The 25,120-nt window shown below is 41.8% G+C and overlaps 1 protein-coding gene across 1 annotated transcript in view; it reads left to right on the forward strand.

The window, feature by feature from the left end:
• Positions 1 to 25,120, forward strand: part of ttn.2 (titin, tandem duplicate 2) — a 256,838-nt gene that overhangs the window by 3,894 nt on the left and 227,824 nt on the right. Inside the window, exons 4-23 of the mRNA XM_061692635.1 lie at positions 942 to 1,297; positions 3,490 to 3,698; positions 4,056 to 4,131; positions 4,769 to 4,918; positions 6,045 to 6,164; positions 8,575 to 8,817; positions 8,893 to 8,991; positions 9,789 to 10,025; positions 10,929 to 10,988; positions 13,099 to 13,357; positions 14,641 to 14,710; positions 15,497 to 15,694; positions 18,512 to 18,654; positions 18,743 to 18,915; positions 19,319 to 19,546; positions 20,572 to 20,813; positions 20,945 to 21,189; positions 21,611 to 21,775; positions 21,861 to 22,029; positions 23,306 to 25,002. Of these exons, the coding sequence (XP_061548619.1) occupies positions 942 to 1,297; positions 3,490 to 3,698; positions 4,056 to 4,131; positions 4,769 to 4,918; positions 6,045 to 6,164; positions 8,575 to 8,817; positions 8,893 to 8,991; positions 9,789 to 10,025; positions 10,929 to 10,988; positions 13,099 to 13,357; positions 14,641 to 14,710; positions 15,497 to 15,694; positions 18,512 to 18,654; positions 18,743 to 18,915; positions 19,319 to 19,546; positions 20,572 to 20,813; positions 20,945 to 21,189; positions 21,611 to 21,775; positions 21,861 to 22,029; positions 23,306 to 25,002 (5,139 nt within the window). The remainder of the gene's footprint in view (positions 1 to 941; positions 1,298 to 3,489; positions 3,699 to 4,055; positions 4,132 to 4,768; positions 4,919 to 6,044; positions 6,165 to 8,574; positions 8,818 to 8,892; positions 8,992 to 9,788; positions 10,026 to 10,928; positions 10,989 to 13,098; positions 13,358 to 14,640; positions 14,711 to 15,496; positions 15,695 to 18,511; positions 18,655 to 18,742; positions 18,916 to 19,318; positions 19,547 to 20,571; positions 20,814 to 20,944; positions 21,190 to 21,610; positions 21,776 to 21,860; positions 22,030 to 23,305; positions 25,003 to 25,120) is intronic.

The following is a 25,120-nucleotide window of genomic DNA, read 5'->3' on the forward strand; positions in this document are numbered from 1 at the left end:
ATAATAATACCTGATCATCGGTTCCCAAACGTATGTTTCACAGAGAATTTACTTATGCCAATGAACCGTCAATATGTGAGGGTTGACTGTCTGCATGTCTTTATTTTATGAAATAATTGGTTATTTATTTATAATTAAATAAATTACAAATAATGAAATCTAAAAATGAGAATGAACCCATTGTTTTATCATGAAAATAAATAAACATATTTGAATGTATATATATAAAAACAATTTCATTTGGCATAATACAATTTACAAATTTGCATTATGTATTATTTTTGTAGTCAGCATAGTTTAACATGAAAAATATTAGTAAATAATAATTTTTTTCCTGTTTAACCATATTTTAAATAAATTATAATTACATAATTACAAAAATGTACCGGCATTACCAGATAACAAGCAACCCTTTATTGGCCAGTGACTGTTTTTGTCAATGTCTTATGCCTCAAAAGTGTTCTCTGTCAATTGACTGTCTGTTGTCGTACTAGAGCGGCTCCAACTAGACACATTCCTTGTGTGTTTTTTGGACATATTTGGCAAATAAAGATGATTATGATTCTGTTTCTGATTCTGATTTAATAAAAATAATAAAATACATATTTTGTATGATTAAAATAAACCGTTTTACATTACACACACAAACATAAGTAAAATAATCAACTTGAAATGGTTTTCATTTTTTCAATTTTATAAATTCATAACAATTCATTTAACAATAATCACAGTTTAAATTCATTATGAATTATTTTATGAATAAAATAAACTGATTACATAAACAACAAAACTAGTAGTGAATTAAGCAATTGTGCATGTTTTATAGAATAATTTAAAAATGATTTCTAATTATATAAAATGTCAAATAAATATATACATTACGACTTTTGGAACTTTTGGGACAAGCAAATCCGATGTGTCGCTTGTGTGTCCCCATGCAGCGGAGACGGCGCCCCCCAACTTCCTTCAAAGACTTCAGAGCTCGACGGTGCGCCAGGGCAGCCAGGTGCGCCTCAGCGTCCAGGTGACGGGCATCCCGCCACCCGCCATCAAGTTCTACCGCGAAGGAGCTGAGATCCAGAGCTCGGCCGACTTCAAAATCGTCCAGGACGGCGACCGCTACAGTCTGCTGATCGCCGAGGCCTTCCCGGAGGACTCCGGGACGTACTCGGTGACGGCCAGCAACAGCAGCGGCCGAGCCACGTCCACCGCTGAGCTTCTGGTTCAGGGAGAAGAAGCCGTCCCTGCCAAGAAAACCAAGACCCTTGTCTCCGCATCCCAGACCGGAATCCGCAAGGTGAGCCCGCCCATTTTTCCACGCCGACTGCCTTTTCAAGCACGGAACTCAGTTTACTTGTACATCAAATCAAGTTACTCATACAAGGTTATCAAATCAATTTTCCCCGTTGAAATAAATTGAAATGCCTTTATTCTGTTCTCGCCCCCACTTCCAAAAAACACCACCATTTTTTCGTTACGATTTTAATAAAGAAAATTAACACTGTATTGTCCAATGTAAATACAAAAAAAAAACTGCTTTTATAAAGTGTTGTCAGAGAGGCGAGTTGGTGGCAAAAGGTGGAGGCAGGTAGGCAAGGCAGGAGAGCAAAGGATTTATTACAAAAAAATGAAAAACAAAAAGTACTACAACAAAATAGAAAAATACTGAATTAAAAGTCCCAAAATATATATGTATATATATATGTATAATATATATGTATAATATATATGTATATATATTTTTAAAAATATATATTTTTATATTTTTAAAAAGTAACAAAGAAACACGGGCGACAATGGGAAAACATGACAACGAAGGCTACGTGACATGATGTGACAGCAACAATGAAGCGACACAGGCTGAACGAAAGCCCGGAACTAAATACAAACTGACTGACCAGATGAGGCACACCTGGACAAGACACGAGTGGCTAGAGTGAGCTGACTGGTTGACACAAGGAACAGTGCAGACGAGAACAGGTAGAAACAACAACCTAACGAGCAGACAAGATACGAACAAGGGACACAGAAAAACAAGACTACTTGAACCCCGAGGCTGCAGTTTGGCCACCCGTGGCTCTGAAGCTCGTGCTTCAGAGGCACAGGCAAGCCCATGACACTCATGAAAAAAACGATGGCTTTAAAATAGCCGATATAGCGGGGATCCCGAACAATGAACTGCGATGTACCATGGGTGGCGTACCATGGGTGGCGGGGCTTCACTGTACAGTAGTCCCTCCCTATATCGCCGTTCACTTTTTTCGGCGTCATTGCATGGCAGATTGTTTATATCACAGATTATTTATAACATTGTGGTATTTTCCACACGGACTGTTACTGCAGAGCAAAGAATGCGAGCCAGGAGGAAAGAGTGTGGAAAAGAAAGAATATCCAAAGCTTGATATCATTTCACACTTAATAAAAGTAGCTGAGGTTCCGACTGCAAATGTACGACTGGCTTAAGTTGCACAACTTCACATCTGTGGTTAAGTAAACATCGTTAGCTAATTGAATATAGCCTACCACCACTAGTTCAAACCAATTGTAATCCATAACAGGTGGTTTGGATAGAGGGAGGATGTAAACGGACGCTGGTACACTTTCACTTTATTGAAGAAATGCTAACAAAATAAACACAAGCGCATATTCAGTGCATACGACCTGCTGCTTGCCACAACTAAGGCTAAGTCACTCAACACGCAAACTGACTATGGTTTAACTATCAACAGCCAGCCAACTCTGCACTCTCATTCGCTGACTCCCACCACATCACTCAACAGGCTAGGCCATGCCTTTTAAAGTCACGCGTATTTAGTCACAGATACTACAGAAAGGTAGAATGTGAGGATTGTGACTCAAAGTAGACAAAAATAATACTTGCAATCCACTTGGATATATTTTGGTATTTCTGTGTATGCAAGAACTTTTAAAATATATACAGTATAAATAATAAAATGAATATTTGGTTACTAGTTGGCAGAGTATGTCAGAGTATGTCACGGGGGTGGGCTGGAACAGTAAATCTCAACTGTTGGGTTGGGACCCAAAAGTGGGTCACGAAGGGTGGGTCACAGACAAGTAGTAAAACATTTATAGCATAATGATTCTGACATTACAGTTGCTTTGCTTTGCTCTGCAGCCTTCATTTCCCAAAAAAAAGACAACATATTGGTATTGCACTTACCTAAAAAAAAGAGATCAGTTCCATGATGTACATTTTTGTACATTATGTTATACTTGTGTTCATCCTCACTTTCTTAAAGTGATCTGAAAGGCACTTTAAACATGTAGGCATGTGTAGTTATATTTAAAAATCTGATATATGTTTACAGAGGCTATTTTTGAACACATTTTCCGAATTGTTCCTAAATTCTATAAAAGTGCAAAAATGCAGGTCCCAGAGCGACAACAGTCGAGAACCAATGGTCTGAAACGTAACCCGCATGATAGACGTGATAAATTCAACAGTTGTCGTGGTTGTGTCTCAAGATGGAGACCAGCTTCCAGAGCACCATGATGGAAATGCGCGTGGAAGGCGGAATGATGACTCAACATTTAGCTCACAGGACCCCCCCGAGGGTCCCCCCGAAACCCACCTCCAGATCGCCGCCCTCCTATTTGACCAAGGTGACCGGCGGACGCCAGCAGTCGCCGTCGCCTGTCCGACACGTTAAAGGGCCGACGCCCGCGCCCGTCAGGTATGTCTGTTCACTCAGGGATGCCCGTCTGCACAGGGACGGCGCTAAGACCCAAAGGTCTGGAGAAGAACCTGAACAAATATTCATGTGACTGGACGTGAAAGCGCTTCGTGCTTTTGTAGGCTGACCCAGAATCCTCTTGAAATAGTCTGCTAAATGTTTGTTTTACGTCATTTGTTCCTCGTATCCTCAGAAATAAGAGACTATCATAAGTTTTTGTGATATTGTTCTTGATGCTGTATATACATCTGTAAAGTATATCAAAATGTTCTCAACCTGAATTTTAACTATGCCTTTCGTATGTACCTTGATTTTTAAATTAAAAGCGTCACCTTGAGAAGTTTTTCTGGTTCTCAGATCCGTGTCACCCTCCACCCGACTGTCTGTCTCCCCCATCCGACCCGTCAAGTCGCCCCTCGTCACCCGCAAGCAGGTGAGGAATACCGCGCAGGGTTTTTGCTGGCTCTAATTGCGGCAGACGTTCTACCATTTGGATCAACTGTTAGCTCAAACAAAAACTTGATGTATTAAGTATATTAAGTATTTACATGCATTTTAATGTGTTCTTAACTCATGTATTATACTAAAATGTAAATGAAAATAGAGGAACCCTGTTCGATATCAGACTTAATAAAAAAGTAACACACAATACAGCTATAAACAATATCACAATTATTATTTTGCCTTTTATATTGTGCAAAAAGAAGAATACAAGACAGCAACATGTGTGGAAATAACACAGACTGCAGACGAATGAGACAAGGATGTAAAATTTTCACCTGAAAAGTGCCACCCACTCATTTGACCTGTTTGGAAATCCACAAAATCATCTGAAATATTTGCAGTAGGAAAGAACAGCTCTCATTTTCGTCTTCTTAATTGATGGTTTTAAAAACCACTTGTAATTGTTTCGGACAGAGTGCCACTTGTCAGTGTAATATGGCAATATCAGTAAAAAATTACAGCCAACTTGGTGAAGTATTGAGTTTTCACCAAGTCTGTGGTTTTGGAGTCAGGTGTGGCTCAAAATTAGGCGGGGACGCCGCGCTCATGTTCCGGTGTGGTTGCAGGTGTTGGTGTCGTCTGAGGTCCTTCCACCCTGGAAGCGGGGCGACTACGCTGCTGAAGCCAGCTACACCAGCGTCACCAGCATCAGCGGCGCCACCGCCAGGCTGCAGGTGGACAAACAGTGGGAGCAGCAGGTCACCACCGTCAGAGAGGTCAGCCCACACATGTTGCGACTCGCCTGAAGTTTCGTCTGGACTCCACTTGAATTCCTCCATTTTTTTGACTGTCGCTTAAAACGTAAAGGCTGAGACTTGAGACTTATGACTTGCACATACAGTCGATACAAAAAGTCTACACACCCCTGTTCCAATACCAGGTTTTTGTGATGTTAAAAAATTAGACCAAGAAAGTCATTGTATAACCTTTTCCACCTCTAATGTGACCTGTAATGGCTATGATTCAAAAGAAGTAACCTTTTTGAAGAAGTAAGTAAGAATAAACAAGGTCATGTGGTAGCCCAAGTGTGCACACTCTCTTATAACTGGGACATGGCTATGTTCAGAATGAACCAGTCACATTCAAAATCATGTTAAATGGGAGTCGGCACATGCCAGGCATGATTTCAAGTCCCTCTGATTAACACCAAATAAAGTTCAAATGTTGTACTAGGCTTTTTATCAGAATCCTCAAGGTTGACTTTTATTTGGAAAGGTTTCTAATATCCTGCACCTTCACTAGGGCCTCTCTTCCAGTGGAAGAAAAACAGTCCTCTCCAATGCATGATGCTGCCAGCATTCTTTTGGTGATGAGAAGTGTTGTATTGGTGTCAAACATACTTTTGGGAATCATGGCCCAAAATTTCAACAATGGTTTCATTGGACCATAGAAAACATCCCCCAAGCACATGTAGGAAAATGTGTTGAGTGTGGTGGCAGGTGTGTGCTGACTACCATTTAACTTTGCGTTTGAATGTGATTGTTTACTTCTGATTACAGCCACATTCTCAGTTATAAGAGGGTGTGCACAGTTTTGCAACAACATGATCTCAATTGTTTCATTTGTCCTTCCAATCTCTTAAAGATTAAATTTTGTTTTCCATTGAGTTGTAGAGGTTTATAGGTCACAATAATGGTGGAAAAGGTTTTCAAATGATTTATCATGATCTTATTTTAGTATATCACAAAAAAAAACATGCCATTTGAACAGGGGTGTGTAGACTTTTTATATCCACAGTATGGGACTTACCTATTGTATGACTTGACTTTCAACTTGTGACTTGACTGGAGTGGCTTGAAATTCTCCGCTGCCTAACTTGTCAATTTGTGTCGTGACCCTCAGGCCGAGCAACCGTCCCAGGCTGGTCGCAGTGTTGCCGTGGCGACCGTGGTGGCCGCCGTGGATCAGGCCCGAGTCCGCCGTGGGCCGCCTAACGCCGACGCCGCCGTGTCAGCTGAACAGGTATCTCCAGTCCACGTGTGGCAAAAGTACTCACACTGTACAAGTACAGATACTTGGTAAAAAAAATAAATAAATACTGAAAAGCCTTTAAAAAAATGTATTTCACCGACTCATTTCCAGTGGGACCACTTTGCTATACTAGTAGGACGACAACATGTTTCTTGTGAGACAAAACTGTCCACTAGTTGACAACTGTGGACTACTAGTACTGCTAGTGACTTTATAAAATTGTACTAGTTAAAATCTAGCACTTCACTAGTAGTACTAGACTACTGGTTGGGCCTAGTAGTGTTGCGAGTGCGAGTACAGTAGTTCACTAGAAAGGTACAAGTGTACCCTCGTCATTGTACTAATATGCTGAAGTTGTCTTGCTGAAGTTGTCTTACTACTAAATGTCTTACTACTAAATAAATGCCTTAGGGAAAGCCGTTTAAGCATTTTTTTATATATCCTAGATAAGGAGACAAAATACTAACGCATGAAGAAATGGCTACTAGTTGGGCCTAGTAGTGGTACTAGTGCAGCACAGTAGTCCACTATGGAATGCCGTTTGAGAATGTATTCAATATCGTACACTCTTTGCCCTCAATCGTAAGACAATTCAGCACACTAGTAGATTAACTACTGTGTCTTACCAGTAAACAAAAATTCCAATATTGCATTCCACTACTGTATTGCACGTCTGTGCACTAGTTTGACGACTAGGGCATACTTGTAGAGCAACTACATTTTACGAGTGAGGTCAAACTTTGCACTATGAGACATGTGAAACACTTTCAAATTAACTCGAAGACTGTGTCGCACTTAAAATGTGAAGTTAACCTTTGTAGAGAAAACAGAAGTAAATGGTCACCTGTGAGACATCAGCACCACTCCTCGTGGACGGCAGAATGAGCGCAGAGGGAAAAGCGCGGAGCTGTGCATCTTTTCTGAATTAAGCATACAGGAGAGTGTGCAGTAATGTCAGACAGTTGTGTAAAAATGTTTCGGGTAAGACATAGGTAAGTTTATTTATATCGCACATTTTATACACAAGGTTTGTGCTTTACATGATTAAAAGCATTTAAAAACAAAGAGCAAAATACAAGTACAGAAAAACAAAAGACAGCTTACTAAAATTATTATAAATACATAGAGTGAAAGAACGAAATGCTCTAAAATGCTCAATTATCAGCATGTGTAAAAAAACAATAGTTTTTAAACCTGGATTTAAAAACATTCCCACTTTGGGCTGACTTAACATCTGTTGGCAGCTTATTCCATCTGTGTGTAGCATAAAAGTTAAATACTGCTTCACCATGTTTGGTTTTAACTCTGTGCTCCACTGTATGACCTGAGTCTGTAGCTCTCACAGCCCTACTGGGTTGACTGTATATTCCATTTAGAATTGGACTAATTTGCTCTGATCTCTTTGTTCTGGTCAGAACATGAACTGCAGCGTTCTGAATGAGCTCTCTTTAAGATCATTAAGCAACTAATGCTCTCTTGGGGAAGTTCAGTCAGAAGACCATTACAATAGTCAAGTCTCCTGGAGATAAAAGCATACATGAGCTTCTCCTGGTCTGCTAAGAACATGCAACCCTTCACTGTGGATGTGTTGTTTAGCTGATAGAAAGCTGTTTTAGTGATTGATTTGATATGACTGCTGAATGTCAGGTTGCAATCTATCAGCACACCAAGGTTTTGGACTTGGTCTATGGTTTTTAAAGTGAGTAACTCCAGATGTTTACTCACAGCAATCCTCTTTTCTTTTCTGCCAAAAACAATTACCTCAGATTTGTCGTGGTTCAATTGAAAAACTTTTGTTTTATCCAGTTATTTATTTGTTTTAGACATTGACACAACACCTCAATTGAACTGTAGTCATCTGGAGGCACTGCCAGATATAACTGTGTGTCATCTGCATCGCTTTGATAGTCAACAATAAATTTCGGAAGAATTTGACCCAAGGGTAACATATAGGCCTCCAGGCTGAACAAAGGGGCTCCAAGAACTGACCCTTGAGAGATCCCAGATGTCAATGCCATTTGATTACATTGAAAACTTCCAATGGTCACGAAATAACTCCTTTCCTCCAAGTTGGACTTACCGTTGTCATTCTACGAGTGTGCCATTGTCGTTCTGGACATGGACAATTCAGCGCACAAATGGTCATACAGTTTTCTATAGTTTCTATAATTTTTTTATTGCATACATGTTGGCCAAAAGTGGGACAAAAAAAAAGTCACACAGTGGTTCTATTAGTGTGTTGAATTGTCTTGAGGATGTGAGTGAGGACGAAGAGCGTAATAGTAGATGGTCCTTAGATGGAATGGAATAAACTCTCAAATGGCTAAAGAAAGGCCATTACCGGGCTTCCCTGGCGGGTCCCAACGGTCGTGACGTTTGTGTGTTGTGTCAACATTCGCAGGGTGGCGAGCAGTTACAAATGGCTGCAACAGAGGTGGTTCACGTAGTGGAGGCACCCAAGCGGGACTCTGTAGTGGTGGAGGTGAAGAAGCAAGTGACCATGGAGAAACATTTGAAAATGATGCCGCCCGACACTGTCCCCACCACAACCACTGCTGCAGCCACCACTGTCGTCGCTGCAGCCGCCACTGTCACCTCTGCCACTGCAGTCGCAGCCACTACCGCAGTCACAGAGACCACAAAGGTCAGCCTCACTGAGTGACATTCTGTTCACATTTTGAGTGTGCTTGATCTGAATTAAATGTGTTGCTCACCCCAGATTTCGAGGACCCGACTGGACACCGGTGCCCCCTCGGCCCCACTTCCACATTTCACTGTGGCAAAAGTTTCTGTTCCCAAAGCTGAGGCCAGTCAAGAGGTAAGGAGGGCAGGTCACCGCCCATAATGACTGAAATGACCATAATGACCCAAATGACTAAAATGACCAGAATGGCTAAAGTGAACAAAATGACCAAAAGACCAAAATAAGTGAAATAACTGAATGGACTCTGTGTACCATTTGGTCACGAGGGACCAAAATAACCAAAATAACTAAAATGACCAAAAGTAACCAAAACCACTTAATTGACTGAAATGACCAAAATATCTAAAAAATACCTAAATAATCAATATGACCAAAATAACGGATACAAATAAAATAACCATCATAACTAAAAATGACCAAAATAACCAAAATTACTAAAGTGACCAAAAACACCTAAATAACAAAAAGACTAAAATGACCAAAAAGACCAAAATGATCAAATTGACCAAATAACCAACATGACTAAAATGGACAATACAACCAAAACAACTGAAAGGACTGAAATGACCAAAACAAGCAAAATAAACGAAATGACTAAAATGACCAAAGTTATCATCAAGGTTTATCAGTTTACAATTGCTTTCCTTTATCGTAGGAAGATGGTTTTGTCTCACGTTCTCAAACACCAACTATCCCCTCCAACCACAAACTTACTTGGTTACTGACTGACTGACTGACTTAATGAGTTCTGTTCCAGGGTGCTTTCTGTTGTAACTTGTTCCTCACTTAAACCCTTGAGAAGCTCACCGAATATGCCCTTGCCCCCAAATGCCTTACTAGCGCCCCCAACCCCCATTAACCATGTCGGATGTCTCGAGTCCGCCTGCCACTCACCGTTGTTTCTTGGCCAGGTGTCCGTCGCGGGCTCGGCCATGGCCACCCTGCACAAAGAGCTGTCGTCCCCCTCCATGCCCAGAAAGGTCATCAAGCCCGTCCATTCCCCCAGTCCCGTCCGCAGGGCGGCAGTGGCGGCGGCACCGGAGGCCCGTGTGGCACCGCCCTTTAAGGTGTCGACGTATCAAAGTCAGGTTGAGTCGCAGGGGTTCGGGCTTTATGCCAAGGAGGAGTTTGAGGACTGGGAGGCTCAGGTTGGTACCATAACCCCCCCCCCCCCCCCCCCCTTCCATAAAACTCTTTCAGTTTTCATCTTTAACCCACAGTTGCCTTGTTGTATTTTACTCCCCTGTTTGTGGCCATTTTTGTTCAAGCACAGACATAGTTGGATATTTATTTACTGCATCACGTTTCTAATGATCAGTTCTTGTCATCAGTACAAAGTATCCAATGCTTTGCATTTTTTAACCCTTACATTTTCAGTTTGTTTGCACAATATGCAGTTTGTAAAACAGCTTCAGTCATGGCATTTTTCTATATAGTAGAGCTCTGGGACAAATTAAGCTTCCAGTGCAAATCAAACAAAAGAAAAACAAGAAAATAAGATGGCTTGAAAATCAAGGATGGACTTTGGGGCCAATGCTGGTTTACACAATATGACATAAACACGTTCTTTGCATCTTAATCAGCATTTTTTGGCATCAACAAATCATTTTGCTGTGACCTCTTCATTTTTTTCCAAAGCTATATTCTCACTACAGTTCCATCTTATTTTCTTCTATTGCCAAAAGTGTGGTCATTCTACAGCCAGCAGAGGGCGATGCCACTTGTTAAATTCAAACGGAATTCTTCTACTCCATGGTGAGCAGGCATCGCCACTTCTGCAAGGTTTCGCCCCACAACCACTTGGAACTTTCATTCCATTTGCATAAACACAGATATATAAAATGAAAAAGAGGGAAGCCTGTTGGACACAAATGGCCACTGCGGAGCCCACAACCCTGTGTGGACCTTCACCCACCTTTCTTATCCTCTCACCCGCCTTTCTTATGCTCACCTTAACTCTGGCTTCATCGTAATCTATGTGTGCACCCACCTTCCTGTTTTCCTATTCATAACCACCAACACAATTGATGAACATGTTGTTTTTCTCTCAGGAGGTGGTTGCAGTCTCCACCAGTGCCCAGGAGACCCTCGTGCCACCCACTATCGTTGCAGTAAGTACTTCCTGTGCAAGAAAGTACTGAAAACATTCAATACGTTTAGAAAAGGTCTAATTAAGTCATTGAGTGACAAACAAAAAACGGTAAAATGGAGACTGAAACTTTTTTTTGAATTTTTTTTTGCTGTTGTGACACCTCAAACTATTATACAACAAAAACAAGACTGAGAAAGGGCTTTTGATGGCAAAATAATAATTTATTTACAGATACACAACTGAGAAATGCGCCGTGAGTAATGCAGACTTGGCTTGAGTGGCTGGAGCCTATCCCAGCTTTCTTTGGGCGAGAGGCGGGGTACACCCTGAACTGGTCGCCAGCCAATGGCAGGGCACATATAAATAAACAACCATTCGCACTCACATTCACAACTACAGGCAATTTAGAGTTTCCAATTAACCTACCGTGCATGTTTTTGGTATGTGGGAGGAAACCGGAGTGCCTGGAGAAAACCCATGCAGGCACGGGGAGAACATGCAAACTCCACACAGGCGAGGCCGGATTTGAACCCGGGTCCTCAGAACTGTGAGGCAGATGTGCTAACCAGTCCTCCACCGTGCCGACGCATAAAGATCAAAGGCGAAAAAAAAAAAAAAAAAGAATATAATAAGTGAGGAGTCACTGATGGTGTAGTGGTACACTCGCCTGATTTTGGTGCAGGCAGCGTGGGTTCAGTTCCCACTCAGTGACGGTGTGAATGTGTGTGTGAATGGTTGTCCGTGTCTATATGTGCCCTGCGACTGACTGGCGACCAGTTCAGGGTGTAGTCCGCCTTTCGCCCGAAGTCAGCTGGGATAGGCTCCAGCCTCCCGCGACCCTAACCAATTGTTAAATACACAATTGGACAACATAAGCGGTGTTGAAATGGATGGATGGATGGATAATAAGTGAGTTTTGAATGATGTGATGGAGTCTGATTGCTTCATGTGTAGGGGGAGAGCGGTCCTGAGTCTGAGCAGCTGCAGGCTCAGGCACCCAGGACACTGAGGTGTGATGTGGCTTGAGTTGAACAGTGGCTTTTTTACATGGCGTTTGCCATTCACTCCATGAACTGCGTCCTCTTACCTCACGTTCGCAACACACACTTTCTACTAGCTGCTGCGCCACATACTCTGTTTGTATCATCTTTGCCGTTGAGTCGAAACCTTGCATGTCTAAATTTGTTCGATTTTATATTTTTCAAAAATCGATACTATTGGTCAGTCCCCACAATGGTATGTGATTTTTTTTGTATTATTCACTAGTTAGTCATTCTGTTAGTCATTACAGTAGTTTACAAATCTGAATTTCACAGACAAGCCAGGTGAGACCGTCTTCCACACCTACCTGTTGAAAAACGTACTTGATGAATATATTCGTCGGTGGCAGTAAACGCTTGGATTCCATTTGACAAATTTAAACGCCCACGGCAGTCAATGAGTTAAGTTGACCTCTATAGGTTAGGGTCCCAAAGGCCAATATTCCCAACCTTTTGTGTGTCGAGTATGTGCCTTCATTGAATAAAGGTTAAGAGAGTTAAAAAAAGACAGACAGCCGATTGGAGGTGACGATCTGATCTTTTTACTGAGGACAGAGTCTTTATACATGGTCACAAATATTTCTTAGAACCCACTCCCATTCTTGGAACTGTCTGAACAATCATAACAAAGAGAGCATATTCCCTTGAAAGGATGCTTGATGAGTAAACATGCTTGATATGGTGAGGTCGATCTGACCTGGCTCTAGATCTATAGCGTTCATCACGTCTTGTTTTATGATAGGTTTTAGATTTCTTGTGTTCAGACAAATGTTTTTGGAGGTAAGGAGAAGTTCTCTTACCTTGCCGAGAGTTTCGGGTATCACTTCAGCCTTAGTCAGAGCTGTCACAAATTCCTGGTGTGATGTGTCAAAAAACCTGGACCTGGAGGATAAAGATTAAGCCGTTAATCTCGGCCTGGTGTGACCTTAAACCAAACTAATGTTTCATGTTTCCCCTGTGTCCCAAATGTGAGAACGTGGTTCATGGTTACATATTCTAACAGCACTACAAAATGGACTAGCCAGCCTCGGGGGTGTTATTGTTTTGTTTTTTTGTGAGAATTTAGCATTAGCGTGTGTGTTTCCTCAGGGCCTGAAGAACTTGACCGTGACCGAAGGCGAGTCGGTGACCCTGGAGTGTCAGATCCGCGGCCACCCCACCCCCATGATCATGTGGTTCCGAGAAGATTACAAGATGGAGAGCTCCATCGACTTTCAGATCAGCTACGAGGACGGCCACAGCTGGCTGCTGATCCGCGAGGCCTTTGCCGAGGACAGCGGCCGCTTCACATGCACCGCCACCAGCAAGGCCGGAACTGTCAGCACTTCCTGCTACCTTCTCGTCAAAGGTAACGTGCGCATTCCGACATGGCCGAGCGAATGTTTGGGCTCAAAGGCCACATTTGAGTTTTAAAACACACACGCGCGCCAGGCCAGCCCATTCAAGATGAGATTCAAAAAACGTTACGTGCATTTAAAATGTATTTTAAAAAATAAATAAAATAAATTGAAATATTTTGAGGATAAAAGGCTAATAATTCTCATTAGTTAAAACTGAAATATATATCATTTATTTATCATTACTAACCATTTATTTAATTAAATGAAAAACTTTTTTTACAATTTTTTAAATTGATGTCAAACTGCTTGATAAAACGCGTTCTATTTTTTGTTTATTTTAATATAATAGTTGTATTAAATGTACAATTGTTTATTTTAACAATAAAATAATGATTCAGACTCATTCAAATATTATTTTAAATCTTATTACTATCATTAAAATATGTTAAATGTTACTACTATTTTGTATTCTATGTACAACTATTCATCTTGTAATGAAATAAAACTTCATGGTCTTTTAAAAAAATATTCAGTGTATTTTCAATTGTTAATTTTCAGAATATGTTTATGTTATTTAAAATTGTTTAGTAATTAAATCATAATTTATGCTTATTTTTATTTTCTTAAATTTTATGACAGTAATATTTTCTGTTTTATGTAAAAACAATATTTATTCATAAAATAACTCATGCTAATTTAAATGTTTTTATTGCTTATCATTATTTTATTTATAATTATTTTACTAAATATTGAATCAACTGTATTTTATTTTAATTTCACTGATGTATTTTGTATTTTATGTCAAATTGTTTGATAATAAAATAATAATTCATGCTCATTTTAAAAAAACTATTATTCGTCATTAATTACAATTGATCAGGCAAATTTTGAATCAAATTACTTTTATATTTAATGTAAATTTTTTTATTTTAATAACAAAATAATAGGTTCATATTAATTTTTAAATTGTATCATTCAGAATTAATATCATTATAATTAATTTACCAATTATTTAATGCTACATTTTATTTGATTAGAATGAATCGATAAAATAATTATGTAGAGATAAATTAATAAATGATAACCAAAGTGTTTGGGACTACATTTTAATGAACCAATTTGAGGGAAAAAAAACGATAAATGAATTCTACGCATATTTCACGACTGTTATTAATGTAAATGTTTGGTGGACCAGATTCAAATATGGAATCTGCGGCACCACTCCGTATGTACGTGGCCGGCGGGTAGCTTTGCCCACCCCTGCATTAAATGGTGTCACCGTGCCTTGTAGTTTCAGAAGAAGTGGAGAGCAGAGAGGAGACAATGGCTGTCACGCAAGTAGAAATGACTCAAGACAAAACGTGAGTCCACATCCAACTTCTACAATAACAATAAAATTCAGTTAGCTTGATGCTACATATAATGCGAAAAGCCATAGATGAGCTCACGGAAATTAGCATCATTGTTGGAATAATTTGAACAGCTGCTGCTTCAACAGACACTGAGCAGTAATGCATACAAAGCAGAGCAAACAAAAATACACACGGACATATATTATCAATTGGGACAAATTGGGATCAATGACTATTTTTTGCAACACAATTCTACCTTGACTTACGAGTTTAATTTGTTCCATCCACGCCTGTATCTCAAATTATCTCTCCGAGTTGAAATGAATGGAAATGTCATTCATCCATTGCTGCTTTAGTAAGAAAAATTGCCCTCTACAGTATTGTACTTTATACAAATATTCAGTAATAACATACTTAAATAGAAAGTAAAAAAAACAAACTGTTTGTGCATCATGATTTCATGCTTCAATGCCCTTTGACATTGTGCTCCTTGGCCAACTGGGAGCAATAATACAGATATTCGGATATACAGTAAGGAGAGCTCAGTAAACTGCAGTAATATTAGTCCTTCTGCACTGAGTGTTGTTATATTACCCATCTCCAAGTGTTGTTGCACCGTTTGTGTTTAATATTCATTGGCAAAAGGTTATAACCACCACAACATCGATGCTGGTTTTGTTATCCCATCTATGGATTTTGCATTGTATATTAGCATTTAGCTATCAGACTTCCATAAGGCTAAGTTGTGTGCTTTGGTTAAATACACGATTGGACAACACTCTGGCCCTCCTTCAGTGTTGCCATGGAGACAAAAGAGTTGGTGTCGATGGAGGTGAGTGAAGGAGAGGCTGCTTCCCCGTTCTTCATCTCCAAGCCGAGGGTCCAGAAGCTGGTGGAGGGCGCCAGCGTGGCCTTTGAGTGCCAAGTGGGTGGAAACCCCAAACCTCACGTCCTGTGGAAGAAGAACGGCGTCGTTCTCACCACCGGATACAGGTCAGTTCTCACAAGGTGGCATCGGTTGGTACCAGCCGTTTCAGAATGTTTGGAAAATATAGGTGGGATATACCTTTGGGCGGCAGAACCAGAGAGACTATGGAAAGACCTTCAGAATTTATTCCAAAACCTTAAGGTCCATGTAGCAGGGGTGTCAAACTCACTTTTGTCTCGGGCCGCATTGTAGTTATGATTTTCCTCAGAGGGCCGTTAGAACAGTGAAACCATATAAATGTTTAATCACCAAATCATATTATTACCATTACAGAGGGATAACTACTTTTGAAATCAGAAGACAAGGATAATAGTTTGTTCAAGTATTGTTTAAGTTACTGTAGAAGAAGTGTTTGGTAACAGAAAATTGCAATATTTCAGCATTATTGTTTATTATTCTGACAATTTGGAATTTGGGTACAGATTTTAGCAAAAATCACGGGAGTTGACGAGTGTGATTTGCTTTCGCGGGCCACATAAAATCATGCATCAGGCCGCATCTGGCCCCCAGGCCTTCAGTTTGACACCTATGATACAGTATTCCCCGGTTTACAGACAAAAGTAGCGACCAAGTATTTACAGTATTATTTATATATATATTTAAGTTCTATGAATCACTTCACCACCATCAACCAATACAGTATATTCACGTTAGGTGCAGGTATCATTTTGTCCTCCTGGGATTGCCATCCACATTTTCTACAGCACAGAAACTATGACTGTGAATGTCTGTATACCTTTAGACGGCGAGTCTCCTCTGTTGAGTAATGTGAAAGCAAATTTATGAAGATATTTCCTGGCTATAGCTTTAGCCACTGTGGTGTTCAGTGACGGTGTCCGTTAAGGCTACCGGAAAGTATGTTTAATGCACGGCAAAAACACAAATCTTACCAAATGAATTGATCTTATTTCTAGTGAAAACATCTTCCTCTACATTTTTTCGGACAGTTTTGATCTTTTTCAAAATTTTCAGCAAGACAAAACGACTTGTTTTAAGATACAATATTTTATTTTAAGAATCTGATCAAATCAATGTCATAGTAGTTCCATTGGAATATTTGTTTTTTTTTCAATTAAAACAAGACATTTTGTCCCTGGAATAAGTTGATAACCATAACTTGTTTTGTCTTGCTGAAAATTTAGAAAAAAGTCATAACTGTCCTAAAATAAGTACAGTAAGTCGTTTTCACTAGAAAGAACATACCTGTAAATTCACTGGGCATTCATTTGCGTTTTTGCAGTATGTATTCGGTGACTGTTTGTTCAATTAGGCAATTGAAAGAGCACCAGTGGCTTTTTCCATCCTTCCTCTATCCAAACCACCTGTTATGGATGACAATTTGCTAACAACTCAATTAGCTAACCATGTTTACTTTAACAGAGATGTGCAGTTGAGTAACTGTACTGTACAATTAAAAAAAATGCACTGAACCTGCAATAAGTGAACTACGATATAGTGAGGGACGACTGTACGAGTATGCCCTTTGTCCTCACTAGAAAGACAATTCAGTGCACTAGTAGAACAACTGTGTCTTAGCAGTAATGTTTTGTCTAGTACTAGTGCCACATTTGGCCTAGTAGTACGCAGTTAAACCTTACTAGTAAACTGCTGTGCTGCACTCGTAACACCACTCCACCCAAGAAGTAGGCATGTCTCACACAATAGTTCCCTCCATATCAAGGATACGGAGCAAATGCTCAACAAGCTTTCCATTAAGCCATTTGAGCATATATTCCAAATCCTTGATATCTATTTTAAGGTCCATGTACTAGTACGCTCTTTGTTCTCACTAGTGAGACAACTTTGACATATATTTAGGAGACTCTGTTACTCGTTATGCAAAACTGAGATTTTGATATTCTACTAGTTTACATCTACAGCTAGCTAGTAAATTATAATAACTGACTGACTAAAGGGATGGACTGGGAGCCAAATCGTCATCATTGGTTTAAAAGTTTGAAGTCAGTTTGAGTTTCAGCCTAGCTGAGTAGACTTTAGCGCACCATCCATTTCAGCCACAAAAGAGCACGTCTGTGCCATTAATCTGAGGAATAGAAAAGTAAATTAATGAAACGATCCCTCAACGATCATGGCCGGCGTTCCATCTCCATTGTGAGCGATTCATTTATTTATTTTAACGATAGTTTGAGCTACCAGCGGCCGACTGGTTAGCACATCTACCTCACAGTTCTAAGGACCCGGGTTCAAATCAGCCCTCGCCTGTGTGGAGTTTGCATGTTCTCCTCGTGCCTGCGTGGGTTTTCTCAGGGTACTCCGATTTCCTCCCACATTCTAAAAACATGCATCATAAGTTAACTGAAGACTAAAGTGTCCGTAGGTGGGAATATGATTGCGAAAGGTTATTTGTTCTATGTGCCCTGTGATTGGCTGGCGACTAGTTCAGGGTGTACCCTGCCTCTCACACGAAGTCAGCTGAGAGCGAGCCTAGTGCGGATAAACGATTCGGAAAATGGATGGATGGATGGTTTGAGCTACAGGTCTCCTATGAAAAAGAGGTTTCGAATCTCAGTGGGACCAACCTGGTTACATAAAGGCTAAATAAATAATAAATACATAGGAAAACAAGTTACTGATGGTGCAGTGGTATGTTTATCAGAATTTGGTTGCTTGACTTCTCACTCAGCGATGGTGTGAATGTGAGCATGAATGATTGTCTGTCTCTGTATGTGGCCTGTGACTGACTGGCGACCAGACCGGGGTTTAGTCTGCCTTTTCAGCTAAACAGGATAAATGGTGTAGAAAATACACAGATGGATGCCTTCATCTTGCATTTATAGAACAATACTTTTCATCCTTGTTAGATATAAAGTGACCTACAAGAAAGAGACTGGAGAATGCAAACTGGAGATCTCCATGACGTTCGCCGACGATGCCGGAGAATATTCCGTCTTTGCCAAGAATTCACACGGAGAAGCCTCAGCCTCCATCAGCTTGCTGGAGGAAGGTAAAGCCATCTTCTGTTCTCACTCGGTCCGAGGACTTTGACTGAAGACAACCTGGTGGAAAATGCTCTTTGTTCACAATGTTAACAGAGGAATACGAAGCCTACATGAAGCTGCATGACGTGACGTATAAAACAGAAGTGACAACTACGACTATGATGACGACGGCGGTCGAGGAGCCATCTGTGCTTGTGAGCGGGTACCAGGCGCAAGTTGCACAACGCAAGAGAGTAACAACCCCAATGAGCTTTGTCTCAGATACGGTACGCAATCGTCATCATTTTTATTGTGAGCCGCCTTATAATTTTTGTTAGTTTGTTCACAAGTTTAGCAAAGCTTTGGGAATGTGTTGTATTCATAGCGTAAAAGCCTGAACCAGCACTAGCTAGTGCTTGGTCAAGAAAAAAACAACAACATACGACATTGTGAAGTATTAGTATTATTATTATCAAAGAGGAAATATTTTATGCGCAGATAATTGTGTTTTTTTTCGGTACGATCCTTGAGGAGTTTAATAAGTCCTACTTTTTTTTAGTACCTGTACCCTTTAGTACCTGTTCTTCTACTTAAGTACAGAGTGTGAATCCTTTTGCCACCACTGTCTGCTGGTCTCTTCAGTCCGATGAAGTCTCAGCATTACCTGACGGTCTTTTGGTTGTTCTGCAGGAATTCCTCATTTCAGCATTTGAAGAGCGCATCATCCAGGAGATTGAGATCCGCATCCTGAGGATTAGTTACACAGAATTGGTGGCGGAGGACGGGGAGCAGATGGCGAGCGCAGCAGACGACGAGGCCATGGCGCCCACCTTTGACACGCTGGTGAAAAACTACCGCATAATGGAGGGGATGGGTGTCACGTTCCACTGCAAGATGGCTGGAGTGCCACTGCCCAAGGTAAGGAGAGATCCAGAGAGAAGATATCAACACACTGCTACCTTGATTTATGAGTTTAATTCACTCCGTGACCGAGGTCGTAACGCAATATACTCATACAGTATATGAAATCCATTTTCCCCATTGGAATCAATTAAATGTACTTAATCCATTCTAAACCCCAATAAACAACCACCATTTTGTTTTTAATAAACGCGAGCCTAAACAGGATAGGTGGTGTTTAAAATGGAAATAATGTGTAATTACTGTATATACTGTGGTATTTGTGTGTTTGATGTGTGCCTTTAAGGGGCATGGCTTAGGGAGTGACATCACAGTCCATGAACATCCACTGTGGCTCTCCTTGCCCACATTCGAAGGCATTTCAGGATCTTAAGTTTCTCCATTTTCTTTCACTTCACTTGAGGGGTGGCATATCTGAAGCTCGCTCTTAATTCAAAATTTGGCTTGCAACACAAAGCAAGAAAATTAACCCAGCGAAGGCTCATAAGTCATAAGTTGGCGGACTCGTAAGTCAACTACTTGGAGTATTAATATACACTTATTATATATTCTGATTCATTTGTGTAAGAGTCCAACTTTTTTTCTTTGAAAAGTTTACTTTTTTTTTAAACTTTTTAAATTTATTTGTAAAGGTCACTGATGGTGTACTGGTACAAACGCCTTGACTTTGATGCAGGCAGCATGGTTTCAGAAACTGAAACCACTCAGTGACAGTGTGAATGTGAGTCTGAATGGTTGTCTGTCTCTATATGTGTGGCCTGCGACTGACTGGCGACCAGTTCAGGCTGTAGTCCGCCTTTCGCCCGAAGTCAGCTGGGATAGGCTCTCGCTCCACATGACCCTGAACAGGATAAGCGGTGTAGAAAATAGATGGATTATTTACAAATGTGAGATTTTATTTTGAAAAACAAGTAAGAAATTGGCTCTTTTTATTTAAATTTTTAGAAAAATGTCATATTTTCTACTATAGTTGTTTGAGTACAAAAGTATCTAGCATAATTTCCTATTCTGGGTTCTGGCAGATTGCTTGGTACAAAGATGGTCAGCGTATCAGGGCCGGTGGACACTACCAGGTAGAGGTTCTTCAGGACGGACATGCCAGCCTGCGACTGCCCGTGGTTCTGCCCGAGGACGAGGGCGTGTACAGCGCCTTGGGCAGCAACATGAAGGGCAACACCGTAAGCTCTGGGAAGCTCTACGTAGAACCTTCTGGAAGCGTGTCGCCTCAGAGATACACACCACAGCCAGCCATGCAGAGGATCCAGTACGTTGCAGAAGATACCACAATAAATGATCCTTCATTAGCAATCAGAAATGCTTTTAAGGCATAGAAGAACATTTTAGTTTGATGCTCTTCAGTGAATCCTTTAGAGACGGTTTCTTTTTTTCTGTTAGGTCTGAATCCCCTCGCTCGCTGACCCGCTCACCGGGGCGTTCTTCCAGTCGTTCTCCCAGTCGTTCTCCTGGACGTTCTCCTGCCCGAAGGCTCGATGACACAGATGAGGCTCATCTGGAGAGACTCTACAAGCCCGTCTTTGTAATGAAGCCCACTTCGCTCAAATGCTCTGAGGGGCAAACTGCCAGATTTGACCTGAAGGTGGTTGGCAGACCCATGCCAGACACATACTGGTTCCACAATGGTGAGTGGCATATGGAAATGAAAATTACAAATTTTCAGCATCAAACAAAATTCTTAAATAAGGCCATGAAGAGGGAATATGTTGCTGAATCCAATGATCACTGGTTCCTGTTCCTCCATGTGACTGCTTGTGGTTTTTCCACCTCCTGAGTCTCTAGGATCTCATTTACTCAAGATCTCAAGCGCAGTTGACTTTCCCTCTCTGTCTCTCTCTGTTCCTCTGTCATAATCCACAGAGTTTAAAAAAAAATTAAGGAGCCTATTTTGACAAAGTAAGGAGTAGAAACTACAGATATCTCTTTTGAAATGTAGGGAGTAAAAGTAAAAAGTCATCAGGAAAAGTACAAATATCAGAAATTTCTACTTAAGTGCAGTAACAAATCATTTGTACTTCATTACTCCCCACTACTGTTTGCTTCCAGGACAACAAGTAATCAATGACTACACCCACAAGATAGTAATTAAGGAGGATGGCGTTCAATCCATGATTATCGTCCCTGCGATGCCCCAGGACTGTGGAGAGTGGACGGTTGTTGCTCACAACCGAGCTGGGCGCACCACCATCACAGTGACTCTGACTGTTGAAGGTAGGTGTGCATCAGAGCTTTTTTTTGTTTTTTTTTGTTTTGTTTTTGTTCTGTAATTGACTGTTTGTCATCTCTCAACATCCAGCGCGAGAAAGCCTGACGCGTCCACATTTCATGGAGAAGCTGAAGAACATTACAGTCAAACAGGGAACTCTGGTGGAGTTGGCTGTTAGGGCTATTGGAAACCCGGTGCCTGACATTGTGTGGCTGAAGAACAGTGACATCGTCAGCCCTCACAAGCACCCACAAATCAAGTATGTGTCTTTAAAAATGTCTCTCTCATGTCCCTTAGAATGTCAAGGAGTCTGAATGGAGGCAACTGGACTCTTTACGAACATTTCATCTTTAATTCAAATACTTAATTTCTAAATATTAGGGATGGAGTCCCCCTATTTTTTTGTTTCTGGTTGTGGGTCACATGGAGGTTGTTGTTGATGTTGTTGTTGCCAGGTGTGACTACTGAATGTTCAATTTGCATAACAATCATTCAACTGCCTGGTGGGAATATGGCTCATTAGTGGCCACTTTTCCAATGGAGTGAGACAGTCTTTGTGAGGACGATGTTGTGAACAGAATGTTAAGTGATGGCGAAATCCTTATCAAGGCCCTCTCTAAACACAGGAGGAGGCTGACATCATCTCTTAAGGTTTCTTTATACACACGCAGGCGGTGACCGCGCTGACGTCAATGCGGCTATCCCGCGGACAGTTTGCCTTTGTACTAGAGCGAAACCCACGCGTGCTGTTTTGAAAATGTCCTGCAGTTCTCTTCCAAGTCGCTACGGCTGGTATTGGCTAAGACACCCGAGGGTGGAGTTTCCTCTGCATTTTATGGCCATTTTCGGTAGCCGTTTTTACTTTCCTTTCTAGAACAAGCAACAAAACAACAACAATGACGACCGTGTAGCAGTGTCTGCTAGAACAAATGGACCTAGATAACCAGATGATATGTTTAATCCATCAAAAAGGCGGCGGCGTAGGTGGTATGTGGAACTAAAGAGAACACTGAGTACATCATCACAGCATGTGACTAAAACGGCCCAATCACGAGAGATGATCTCCGCATTTTACGCGCAGCAACAATTTTTGCTGTGTGCGCATCAAGTACCGCATAGGGGCCCAATGCGTCAGTCACGTGATGAAATGCGGGCGCTGTCGGCCGCACGAGCGCGGGTGTACAAAGAGGCCTTTACCCTCTCCCCCAAAGAGTCTCATTCCATAAAAAAAGTGGTTACCAGTGATGCATTTGCCACCAGGCTGTTGAACGACTGGTTGTTATGTAAAAACGGTTATTCACCAGACATACGTGACCACATAAACCACTCTCATGTGACCACACCCAGGGGACACACCCACCAGAGACATAAATAGGGGTACTCCACACCTAAAAATTCGAACTGAAGAAGCCTTTTGAATTAAAGGTTAACAACCAATAAGAGTCCAGTTGCCTCCATTCAACATTTGATGATTATTGAATGTCAAGGAGGTAATGCTGTCCTGATTAATGTTCCTTGTTCATGTGATTTCTCAGGATTGAGGGCACTAAGGGTGCGGCCAAATTTCAGATCCCGTCTGCTTCGGGTTCAGACAGCGCATGGTACACAGCCACGGCCATCAACAGAGCTGGCAGGGACACCACCCGCTGCAGAGTCAATGTGGAAATGGACTTTGCTGCTCCACAAATTGAGAGGAAGCTCATCATCACTAAAGGAACCTACAAGGCCAAAGAGATTGCTGCCCCAGAGCTGGAACCCCTGCATCTCCGCTATGGCCAAGAGCAGTGGGAGGAGGGAGACCTTTATGACAAAGAGAAGCAGCAGAAACCACAATTTAAAAAGAAGCTGACCTCCATTCGAATGAAAAAGTTTGGTCCCGCTCACTTTGAGTGCAGACTGACCCCAATCGGCGACCCCACCATGGTAGTTGAGTGGCTCCATGACGGCAAACCCCTGGAGGCCGCTAACCGGCTGCGCATGGTCAATGAATTTGGGTACTGCAGTCTGGACTACGAGGTAGCGTACGCTCGAGACAGCGGCGTCATCACGTGCAGAGCCACCAACAAGTTTGGAGTGGACCAGAACTCGGCCACTCTGATTGTTAAGGACGAGAAGGGTCTGGTTGAAGAGTCCCAGCTGCCCGAGGGAAGAAAGGGATCGCACAGGATTGAGGAGATGGAGCGCACGGCTCACGAGGGAGCACCTGCAGGAGTGGGCACTGACGAGGAGACCGAAAAGACCAAACCGGAAATTGTCCTGCTTCCTGAGCCGGCTCGTGTGTTGGAAGGTGACATTGCTCGATTCCGCTGCAGAGTGACCGGTTACCCAGCACCCAAGGTCAACTGGTACCTCAACGGACAACTTATCCGCAAAAGCAAGAGATATAGACTACGTTACGATGGGATTTACTACCTGGAGATCGTTGACATCAAGTCTTACGACACAGGCGAAGTCAGATTGGTGGCAGATAATCCTTTGGGTACAACAGAGCATGTTGTCAAGCTGGAAGTCACACAGAGAGAGGACTTCAGGTCTGTCCTACGCCGCGCTCCAGAACAGAAGGCAGCAGAGCCCCCACATGAGTCTGGGAGAGTGGGGTTCGGTGTTGTAAAGGTGGACCAACCTACAGAGGGTGCGCAAGACAAAGAGATTGTGAAACTCAGGAAGACACAGAGGATCGTTCACGAGAAAACTTCAGAGGAGTCAGAAGAACTGAAGAGCAAGTTCAAGCGTAGGACGGAAGAAGGCTTTTATGAGTCCATCTCTGCGGTGGAATTCAAGTCTCGCAGGAGGGATGACTCCTATGAGGATTTGTTGAAGAAGACCAAGGATGAGCTGCTCCATCACCTCAAAGAGAAAGAGGAGGCTGAGAGGAAGAAGCTGGAAGAACAGGGCAAAGTCACCATCCCCACAATCAAACCTGAGAGGGTCCAGTTGTCCCCCAGCATGGAAGCTCCCAAGATCCTGGAACGCATCACAAGCAAGACAGTGGCCCCGATGGATGAGGTTCGCTTCAGACTCAGAGTTGTGGGCCGGCCCGAGCCCGAGTGCCAGTGGTTCAAGAACGGCATTGAACTGGAGAAGTCAGACCGCATCTACTGGTACTGGCCAGAAGACCATTTATGTGAGCTTGTGATCCGAGATGTCACCCCTGAAGATTCGGCCAGCATCATGGTCAAGGCGATTAACATCGCTGGGGAAGCCTCAAGCCATGCCTTCTTGCTGGTGCAAGGTATTGTAACATTGGGATGTCACATATTCTCTCTTAGGGCCTGATTTTGTCAATATCAACACGAGTTAAAAAAAAAAAAGATTTTTTTTTTTTTTTAAATACCTTAACAAATTTTAGT

This window comes from Phycodurus eques, chromosome 12, assembly GCF_024500275.1.
Source record: "Phycodurus eques isolate BA_2022a chromosome 12, UOR_Pequ_1.1, whole genome shotgun sequence".
NCBI classification, from domain to species: Eukaryota; Metazoa; Chordata; class Actinopteri; order Syngnathiformes; family Syngnathidae; genus Phycodurus; species Phycodurus eques.